At 37.5% G+C, this 11212-nt stretch overlaps 1 protein-coding gene across 1 annotated transcript; it reads left to right on the top strand.

Annotated features, from left to right (window-relative positions):
* LOC117989763 (uncharacterized) lies at positions 1-10955 on the top strand. The gene is made up of 11 exons (XM_034977174.2): positions 1-150; positions 1162-1332; positions 1792-1929; positions 2169-2357; positions 3449-3582; positions 4288-4553; positions 8357-8415; positions 8833-8964; positions 9452-9625; positions 10067-10207; positions 10784-10955. The coding sequence occupies exons 1-11, from the start codon at positions 1-3 to the stop codon at positions 10928-10930; spliced, it is 1701 nt and encodes a 566-aa protein (XP_034833065.2). The 3' UTR covers positions 10931-10955.
* Positions 10956-11212: the final 257 nt, after the last annotated feature.

Here is an 11212-nt window from a genome sequence, read left to right as displayed (position 1 = left end):
ATGCAAGCGAACAACCCAAGCAAATTACAGCGAACGTTTTGGGATCCAGTACACTTGAAGTACCCAGTTAGAAAGTTTCCTGAGACCGGCATTTCAAGTGAAGCTATAGGAAGATATTGGAAAAGTCCACCCGATGTGTTACATGAAGTGGTAAGTAGCTAATATTTTTTTTTTTTTTTTAAGAATATTAGCCATGTTAAATGACTAATATTCCCCTTTCCTCTCCAATTAAGCATCAGGCTTGTGCTAGGAGTAGGTACGACAATAGTGCAACGGGCGGGGTTTGAACCGTCGACCTTTCGGTTTTCAGTCCACTCCTATACCGGTTGAGCTATTGAGGCTCTTCCTCTTCTTCTAATTGACGACCTCCCAGATGGTAAGTGGTGTTCTCTGCGTGTCTGACCTACGTACCTACTACAGAAGGAGATTACTAGGAGCGCAGAGGTTATGCCTGATTCTAAGTTATTACTCTAGTCATCCAGTCCAGTCAGTTAGGCTCTACTATAAACTAATACGAGAGGCATACTTTGTTAGTTTGTAGGTACCTACGTAGGGGTTGATCTCGGGGCCTGATCTAATTCTGAAAAATCCTTTAACTGATACGTAGATAGTAAAAATTATACAGGGTGTAACCAGAACGCTAGCAAAACTTAATGTTGTTGTTAAATAAGTACTACTTTTAAACACGATCCAACACCAATAATCATTTGCCTCATTTTTTTAGTTTTAGTGTTTTGGTATTTTTCAAACCCGCAATGCAAAACTTGAGTCAATGCCCCGCCTACGACGTTGGCCTAACATACATTGACTCCGCGAGGCCTACTTACGCAACGTTCGTTGACCTCTAGCGTCAGTCAGATGGTTTATTTGCAATATTTCATGAACTTTTACAAAATATTATATTATAATATTTAAGAATTTTTTTCGCGTTTTATATCAGTAATCATCAGTAGGTACTATTACCAGTCTTCGTTTTTGCCAGGCAGCGTTCTAGTTACATCCCGTATTATAACGTTTCGTAGATTATAACGTTAGACGAAGCCACAAGTTTTAAAAAGCTAGTAAATTACCTCTTTAATTAAGTAAGTAAGTAATTGTTATGTAATTAGGAAAGCTAGCTAATAAATAATTTAATTTTTAAATGTAAACTTTTGAATGCAGAATATACCGATAGAAGAAGCGCTAAGCTACTATAGAGACTACAATGTTACCAACGCTCTATCGCGGTCGCAAACAGCAGTGGACTGTGGATACGAAATTCCTGAAGCAGAAAGAATTAACAAGCATACGCCATGCTATGAAAATCTTTACATCTATCCACCCAGCAGAAAGGTAAACATACGATAGGTATTTTAGCGTTGAAACTATCGTGAGCGATTTCCATTATACATATAAAATTATAATGTAAATTTTATTTTATTTTATTGTAATTTTTAAATGTGTTTATGGGTTTATGCCTGACAATAAAAAACTAAACTAAAATGGTGGAAGGTGCACGTTGCGTCCCACATTTTAGCGCCCATCTCCGTTCCCAGGGAGCCAGTGTCAATCCACCAGGTCATCATAATCGTCATCTCATCTTTCTCTCTCTCTCTCATCCCGACTAATCCCTGCCGGCTCGATGAGCGCAGGAATGTCTATTGTGGCAAGATCCCTTTTGATAGTATCGTTAAGAGAGCCATGCCTCAATAGCCTACCAGAGCTCCTTTGGCATGAATCCGTGGATTCCAAATTTATCAACTTCTTTTCCACACGGACATCTGTGCTGATGGCAGAATGTTGTTAATGTAGCTTGCAGATCGGACTCCTGCCTTAACCGCGCATGGCACTACTGAAATGAAAAGTTCCTACACTGTGCCCACCGTTGCATCGAGATTGGTTACTGATAAGAATCAATTCAAACACCCTGCCTCTTTACCACAAGTACCAGTAAGTATGAAATTCATGGAATCATAACCTTGAGTAATCCTCTAAAACAGAGACATCTGTATGGTGTAACGTGCAGCAAGCGATATGCACCGCCCACCCTCTAGTGAGAGGCTTGTATTTCCTGCTGGAAAAAAATGGAAAACATGGTCGCAGCGAACAACTCTACAATATCGTAGGTAGATAGATTATGCAATTATTGTGCACCTAGAAACATTGTTTACTTAATTTTAATTTTACAGCCAGCACTAGAGCCATTTATTGAAGAGCTAGAACCCCTAGATACGACCCACGATGGTTTTGAAAAACATTCAGATCCGTACTTAACAACAAGCAGGCTGCACCATCGGCCGTTCACTGCTGATCAATTGGCAAGAACCTCAAACTCGAAGGATGTTGTAACTTATTATACTTATGCAAATATAGCTTGGGTGAGATTATATTTTATTTTCATGTGATAGACATGTTACGTTCATATTACATAGAAGTCCAGGTTAGCCTGCTTCCATCTAGACTGTATCATCAGTCATCACTTACCATAAATTGGCTAAATTGTATCAGAATTTAAAAAAAGTCTTGTTCGATGATGACTGATGAGTAAGACCGAAGATAAAAACGCATAAGAATAGAAGAGATAGCGTTTCACAAAATTCAATGTGAAACAAGTGTCCTAGTTTTAAGTCTTCACTTTAGATACGTAAAATATTATCTAAGTACTTCTTTTTTACACAAACATCATTGATATTATCAATTTGTCTTTGAATACGTACAATCTTACCTGGTGGCAAGTGATCGATGATGCAGTCTAAGATAGCTGCGGGACGCGGGTTAACCTGGAAGGAGTATGGCAGTTTGTTTAAAGTCATACCCCTTATCAGTTTCCTATATAATATAGGGGACGTAGAATCATTTTACGGAACATCCTACCTACCTAGTGGTAGGTAGGATGTTCCGTAAAATTAGGTAGGTAGGACGTTCCGTAAAATGATTAGTTCAGAATGCCCTTCTCACCAAGAAGAATCAGTAAGATGTCTCTTATAGAAGGGCATTCGGCGGTTGCTCTTTTGAAAGATTCGACTTAAGTAGGTACAAAATAATGTCATGTATAAAAGTAGGTATGGGGAATGATTAGGAATGAATTGCAATTTTGTATGAAGAAGCGTAACACCGACGAGGCTGGGATGACTTGGACACGGCAATGTCTAATGTGACCTCATACAAATTCCCAATCTGGTGCCACGGATGCGGCACGGCTCGGGCCTGGCACGGTCTAGCGTAACAGTTAAGAGTACCTACCTAATTACCCAATGAATAATAATTTGTGATAGGTAACACTGAAACAATGTAAGATTTGATACACATTTTATTGTATTGTTTAATCGTAAGTGCAGATTGTAAAATAGCAGATGATAGATATGATTGACAGTGATTGAGAGTATAACTCAATCACTGTCAATCATAAATCCAATACCTTACCCTAAAATATAAAAGTTTACTGCAATCTGAACAATGTAACTTACAGGTGAGATCACCAAAGCCGAATTGCCAAGATTATCGTCTACCGCTAAGCAAAGCAAAATCTGTTTATGATAGAGAAAAGTTCAAACAAGGTTTTCGCGAAATTAGAACCCATAATAAACTTAATTGGGTGCCAAGGTACGTGAGGCGATATTTATTTTTATTTTATTATTTTATTCATATACAATTACCTAGTTAGCCTTTGACTGCAATCTCACCTGGTGGTATGTGAGGATACAGTCTAAGATGGAAGCGGGATAACCTGGAAGGAGTATGGAAATTTTTATTAAACCCTTACCCCTTTGGTTTCTACACGGCGTTGTACCTACTTGAATGCTAAATCGCTTGGCGGCACGTCTTTTACCGATATTCGTATCGTAAACCTTTTACAAAAACGAATACGAATCGAATAAGAATGATTGTTCAAACGCCCCTTAATATACCACCTTTCGGCTATAATTTTCTTTTAAAAGAGGTTAAACCGGGTGCTTATTTGTTGTCTTTATTAGATATCAGGGACCGTGCAGCATTTCGACGATATTTCGCAACTCAGTCATACAGAAATAATTCAATAATATATTATAAGTAGGTAGGTATACTGTTCTATTTAACTTCTCTAGCAAAAAAAAAACAAATATATTTCAAAAACACACCTCTTAACTCTTACACCCTTTTCGGTTTTCAAGGGTTACTCTGTAGTCTGTACTCACATAATATAATATCAACCTAGCAGTAGCCTGCGACTTCGTCCTCGCAAAATTTCTGGTTTTTCATGAGATTAGAAATTGCAGCGCCTTTTGCAGCGGGAAGCTGCAAAAAGCCTCACGTCCATTTTCTTTTCAGAACCTTTCGTACTGAAGTAAGAGACAATTACGTGGAACAAACATTTTGGCCCGAGGCACAAATACATAACTTCGACGAGGAAGTTAGATCACAATACCAACGTGCGATCGCAAGCCTACAAACAAACGTAAAACAAGAGGATTCTACCATACAACACTTGTACACAACTGAAAATACTCATTTTGGGTCAAGAAAACCAATATGTTCTGTACTTGATCAGTTTGTAGAAAAAAATAAGAGATTATTTGGTAAAAGCACGAGCTTTGGTTAAGGTTAATAAGCTAAATATTCGTATAAGCAACTAGCTGACCCGCTCCGGCTTCGCTCGGGTGGAATTTAGAAAATCGAGGTGGGGGTTGAATTTTCAAAAATCTAGAAATTCTTTATTTGTTTCCGAAAACCCAAATACCAATTTTCATGCAAATAACTTGAAAAATGACGGACTTTCATACAAACTTTCAGCCCCTATTTAACCTTAATAGTAGAATTTCCAAAAATCGTGAAGTACGTACTTTTTTATTTTTAACCGAAAGCTTAAATACCAATTTTCATCGATGTAACTTCAAAATGACGGACTTTCATACAAACTTCCATCCCCCATTTAACCCACTTAGGGGTGGAATTTCAAAAAAATCTTTCTTAGTGGATACCTACTCTTTACAAATAACACACCCTCTAAATTTCATGTCTCTAGGTCCAGCGGTTTAGTCTGTGCGTTGATATATATATGTCAGTCAGTCAGTCAGGACTTTGAATTTTATATATTTAGATAATATACCAATTAAGGATATTTAATTTGTGGTAATAAATCATACATTTTGTGTCTGGTACTGATCAGCGTATCTTTAAGTTCTTTGACCTTAACCAAAAGGAAGAGAGTCATCAGTGATGACTCATCACTCATCATCAAACATCTAGTCAGTAGTCGTACAAGGTCGAGTGAAGGAGTTTAAGGACGCAAGTTTATGAGATCGTTCCCCAACAAGATGGATTCTTCTTCGAGTGTGCTGTAAAGCCACCAATAGAAGCCGCTAACACGAAATCGCAAGAGCATTGAAGTATAAGTTATATTTCGATGCGCAAGAGTCACAAGCTAATCCACAAGCTGTTGAGAATGAACAAAACAAAAAAACAGTGCTAAGTATCAATTGATTTTAAAATCAATAAATGAACTTCAGAGATAACTTGAAATAAATATTTTGAATAAATTTTGAAATAAATATTTTGTGTTAAGCCTTTTACATTACCATTACCACGGTTAAAACTCAGTCATAATATAATTAATGTAAACCATAACTAATCCCCAGAGAGCATAAAAAATTGTCATTTTACAATCAATCAATCAATCAATATTGAAGTGATTGATTGATAGCTTTCACATGCCAAGTGAAGTCAAGAGCCATGTAGAAAATAAACAAAAAATATTAAAGCAAATAAAATGCATTCAAAAATTAAATGGAAATAGTATACTTTTTGATAATAATATGCTTGATAGGTTATGTAATGTATTTACTTCAGCCATACTGGATCTCCATTCTATCTTTTGCGATCGTTTATGCACTGTACACACAAATTACCATGATTTATCTCCATGTATATGAATTATTCGCAGCCTTTTATTCATAGAAGTAAGCACTTTTCCTCAAAGAGAAACATAATATGGAAATCGGTAAAGACATAAATACCTATATAGAGAATTCTCATAATCATCATAGCGTGCCTTCGTAGTTTGACGGTCACCATACGAAAGCTTCTCTCCCTTATGCCGCCCCTTTTAACTTTGGGTAACTAAACTCTCTCCACCCTCTTTACCTATAGTCCAACCATTGGCGTCTTCGATGATCTGGCAATTGTTCGAACACTAAGTAATCATAGGAATGAGAATTGGGCTCCTCTCTGTAAATATGCAGAGAAAGGGAGCGTCCTTCGCAGTTCACATAATGGTGGTCACGAGTTCTCTCTTTTTGTGGACCAATTCCATTGAACATTAGTGTAACATAGAAGATTACGATTTTCCAAATAGGTAAGTATCATACCGGAAAAATCTACCGTAAAGTATTTCAAAAATACGAATGCAAGCTCAGTGATCCAAAGAAGATTTCATCTTCCAATAAAGCTGCCATTCATCTTTTCTACGACACTATATAGAATAGTCTTTCGAGGGCTTGCAGGTCATTCCATCCTTCAAACAGGACCTATACCTACGCACCATGGCATGCTGCGTTCTACTCAGCACAATCCTCTGGACCATCCTAAGTGTCCGAACAAGCGAGGCCACAATAAATAGGTACTTATATATTTTTGAATTATTCCATACTAATATTACAAATGCTAAAATGTCTGTCTATCTGTCCGTGTAACCGATGTTAACGAAATTTGGTACAGGGACATAATTTTATCCTGAACGATCAAAGAGTTTCCACGATGATTTTTAAAAACCTATGTCCACGCGGACGAAGTCGCGGGCATCATTAAATTTATTAACAATTAATATTTTAAACCTTCTGCCACTGTAAAAGGACCTAATACTAAGTAGGTAAGTATCATACCTTAATAATATCAAGTTATCATTGATAAGGCTAGTCGCACTCGCCTACTTTTACTTTAAGCATGATTAAATATAATGTAGTATGTAAACAGAGTACCTACTGCAAGTTGCGCATGTGTAAGAGCGACCAAAGTATTTGGACTATTCACACGTGTTTATATACAATAATGAAAATAATAAATAATAAATAAGTACGCTATGAAGTGATCACACATAACAAGCTCGAAATAATTGTAACAGTGGTGCTGTATTGGATTTTAATAAGCCGAACTAAAATAAAAAATTATAGTGACTTTAAAAAATGGTGCATTTAAAGTTCCAATTTTTTTTATTCTTGCTAATTACTGTGAAACAACTTAGCAACGCTATGCCACAAAAGGTAAGTTAAACGAATGAATTCACACGCCGCCTTATCTATGAATTTATTAATTAAATTCAAAGATAAGTTTTATAATACTTACTTAATATATTTTCTTTGCAAGTCATTACCTAATTCTGTCCTAACTTATTATCATTTCATTTAATAACTTAATTATGAACATTAATTATTTTCACTTGAGTTTATATTTTCTTGTTAAATTTCCTTTGATGTAGGTAACAAACTTTTGTGAGCCTTAAACTTTACTTTTTAACTCCTTTTTAACCGACTTCAAAAAAAGGAGGAGGTTCCCAATTCGTCGGAATCTTTTTTTTTAGTTTTATGCGTTACGATAAATAATTATTACGATGATTCCTTAAATTCCATTTTCCACGCAATCAACTTCCTAATTCAGTAGTCTCTTTTCACGCAATGAACAAAATTTAATACCTAGGTACATTAACTTTCGTCGCAATTTTCTCGATCTGTTTTTTTCTTGGATTCACACCTTGTCTAGTTTGATAATGAAATCTTATTGATGAATATCTTTTTAAACAATCCAATCACAGTCATTACCCGCACGGTTGCTACAACTAATTACCGTGACGATGCCTCTCTCATGAAAATGTATTGAGCGTATTGTTATAATGATTGCTATGAAGGTTGTCAGTTCTGACACAGCGATTTCATATTTCATTTTTGGTTATCCTCTCCAAATATTAACGAAGCATAAAAATCGTAGGTAAATACCTATACTATGCGACACACCCGCACGTCTAACACGCTATCCCGCACTGGGGAACCACGGGGGCTGTGCAGGTGTGCGGGGCGTCCCAGAACAGTTATTTCTAAGCACAGCCTATTTAGAGACTTGAATACTAGGGTGTGAGAATAACACATCGATGGGTATAACTTGTTCTTGTAGGTACCTACATAATAGTTCAATAGTTCTAGATAGATTCCTGAGAGTTGAGACTCCTCTCTTACCATCAGGGAGTTCGAGTGCAAAACCTTATTTTGCTCATAATACTTACGCGGTACGCGACAGAAAATATTGTACATTGACATTTAGAAAGAGGTAGCGGTTTTGTAGAGCGTTGTCGCTGTCGTTGAGACCAACAAAACGTCACATGAGTATTCGTGACAGAAACAACCCTCTACAGAGTCTAGAAAACCTAAACCTCATTCTAAAGGTCGAGTACAATATTCCTTGCCGGCTACTGTACTAATATTGTTACTACTCACTTGAATGTCGAAATAAGTCGTGTGGTCCCGCAGGCGAGGCTCGAGGCCAGCGTATGTGGAACAGTAAAAGTTGTCCTGTCTCAAGATAATGATTTCATATTTGTAGGTCATCCTACACGTGTTTTCGCTAGTAATTCGCCGTGACTTTGTCAATAAAAATGTACTTATGAGTTACCAATTCTTTTGGCAACTGGTTGACCATGACTGCTGAACCAAGCCGTTTTCAAGAGCACGTTTTCGCACAGGGTCAGGAAAATGACGTCATTTGACGTATATTTCTTCTCGAAACTTCAGTCTCGTGCTGACGTCACTAAAATGGCGGTCAGGCGCATTAGCAATTTGCGGGGCTTATAGTAGGTTAAGTTATTCTTGTAATTATTTCTCCTTAATACAGTTACTGCTAACGGTGTACTATGAAAGCAAATGCCCCGACAGCAAATCGTTCATATTGAAGCAGTTGAAGCCAACGATGCAGCAGCTCCATGAATTCATAAGATTAAAATTCGTGCCTTTTGGAAAATCGAGGGTAAGTCGTAAGCGAACTATGTTAATGGCTCCAATAAGCCCGGTCTCATTAGATTTTAACTGTAAGCCTCAACGGTTGTCCTTCAATCACGTCGCAACGGGGCAACGGATCGACGGATCGACGGGATTTTTTGCATGGCTATATTTTATGAGAGTGAGATAGGCTATTTTTTATAACGGATTTTTATAATTTGTCGTCAACATTCCATCTTCGCGTACGAAACGCTTTGCGTCATCACTCCTTATACGCATGGCTAGGGTCTGGAATACTCTTCCTAGATCAGTGTTTCCTGTCAATTATAATCCGGGTATCTTTAAAACAAGAGTGAATAGGCACCTTCTAGGCAAACGCGTCCCATCTTAGGCCACATCATCACTTCCCATCAGGTGTGATCGTGTTCAAGCGTGCGCCTATAACGAATTTAAAAAAATGTAATGTTCTCATTTTGAGCAGCTACTCTGAAGCCTTTTTTTATCAAACATTTTAGAGTATAAACTACGGTGACGGAGGATTCGAATGTCAACACGGCCCAGCAGAATGTCTTGGCAACGTAGTCCAAGATTGCAGTCTACATTTTCTAAACCGAAAGTGCGACAGAGAAAAATTGGCATATGTGGCGTGCGAAATGGACACTGAAGCCGGAGCACAGGGAAGATTTGACGTAAGTTGTCCAATATTGGGAAAAATCTTTGAAAATTTTCATACTTACTTCCTTACTCTACACACTAAAGTCGCTGGCAGACCAATACATCAGCTAGGGCCGCGGGCTTATTTTGAAACAATGCTGGCGTCCGAGTAGAGTCCGTGCGTGTCCTGCTTAGAATCCTGGTCGGTAGGACGATGAAGAGGCTACCTAGTATTCTTCTTGAATGAGCAATGAACTGCAACGTTTTCTCTGTTATGAGGATTTCGTAGGTTCAATGGTACTGCCACCATTCATTAATGGATCAGAAGCTTCGTTGGTAAATTCTTTTGACTTTTAAAAGTTTTATTTGAATTCAAAGTTCCATTTCTGCCGCTGTCTCGAGGCGTCACTAATAACGACTCGAAAGTCCAACATAAGGAAAAGAATTCATATTTTAATTTTTTTTTTATGTTGCAGTGCGTTGAAAAAGCAAACTTATCTACAGCAGAAGTAGAACATTGCGTGCTATCGGGTCAAGGCACAGTGTTGCAGCTCGAGTCGGAGTACTGCACCAGCTTGGTGAATCCGAAGTTTGTGCCCACAGTTACCGTTAATGGCGTAAGTACAAGTATTTTTAATTTTGGTATACTTACCTACATTAATAATATTGTTGTTTCATAGAAAGTTGTACTTGGTGTTTGTTTGTGCTATCCTTCCAATCCAGTCTAGTTATATCGATTTTGTATGGTGTGAGAGGTTTGGCAAATCAATGTGTCTCCAGCCATGATGTTTATTCACTCTAATGTCACGTCTAACATTTTCCACTATTAGATTACTTTATTCCAACTTCCAACACCAAAATGAACTAACTATTTGGTAAATAATTTTATTAAAAAAATTCTATTGACAGGGTTTCATTGCTCTAATAGATTTTGCGGAAATTACAAAAAACTACGGCCGGCGAGACATTGAGTAGGGAAGGGGGAAAGACGGCATCCTAAGGTTGTGGACTTTTGAAGAAAAAATAAAGAGATTTAGACAAGAGCATAAGAAAAACTACGTTTTATTTTATTTCGAGGTTTTGCTATTCGTACTTTTATAAACTCCCGTTCCTCGGGTGCCACTCTGTGGTAGATACAGCTGATAAGTATGGTCATCGAGAAAATACTTAAAGCCTGCTCTGTAACTTTCCAGATGTTTGACCAAAAATTCCAGGACAAGGCGCAAAATGATTTATTTGGCACTTGCTGCTCACTGATCCCAGAAGCGGCGCCGTGTGCTCGGTACTACAACTACCTCGCGTTACATCACCTTCTGTACGAACCAATTTATGTGCAATGAAATAAATTTATCGAAATATGGAGGCTGTAGTATTTAATTATTTAAAGTAGATACTTACACATATTTTGTACTGTACCAATGTTATATGTAGTACGCGGCCGAAAGTAATGTACATCGGCCTTTAGAATGTCATTTCGGCTTTGTAGAACGTTGTTTCTGTCACTCATACCTATTTGACATTTTGTCGGTCTCAACAACAGAGACAAATTTGCTATCTCCGGCGTATAGAAACCGATATGAGATATGGAGTTAATAAAACTGCCACATCCCTTCCAAGTTAGC

The sequence above is a fragment of the Maniola hyperantus genome, chromosome 16 (assembly GCF_902806685.2).
Source record: "Maniola hyperantus chromosome 16, iAphHyp1.2, whole genome shotgun sequence".
Taxonomy (NCBI): domain Eukaryota; kingdom Metazoa; phylum Arthropoda; class Insecta; order Lepidoptera; family Nymphalidae; genus Maniola; species Maniola hyperantus.
The sequence above is the reverse complement of the archived record's forward strand: the minus strand, read 5'-3'. Positions and strand labels throughout refer to the sequence as shown.

Excerpts from the sequence above, each read along its gene's own strand:
- LOC117989763 (XM_034977174.2), top strand. The coding sequence starts at position 1 with ATGCAAGCGAACAACCCAAGCAAATTACAGCGAACGTTTTGGGATCCA. Across the intron at positions 1,333-1,791 it reads TCTATCCACCCAGCAGAAAG|CTTGCAGATCGGACTCCTGC; the intron begins GTAAACATACGA and ends TTGTTAATGTAG. Across the intron at positions 1,930-2,168 it reads CCTCTTTACCACAAGTACCA|CCAGCACTAGAGCCATTTAT; the intron begins GTAAGTATGAAA and ends TTAATTTTACAG.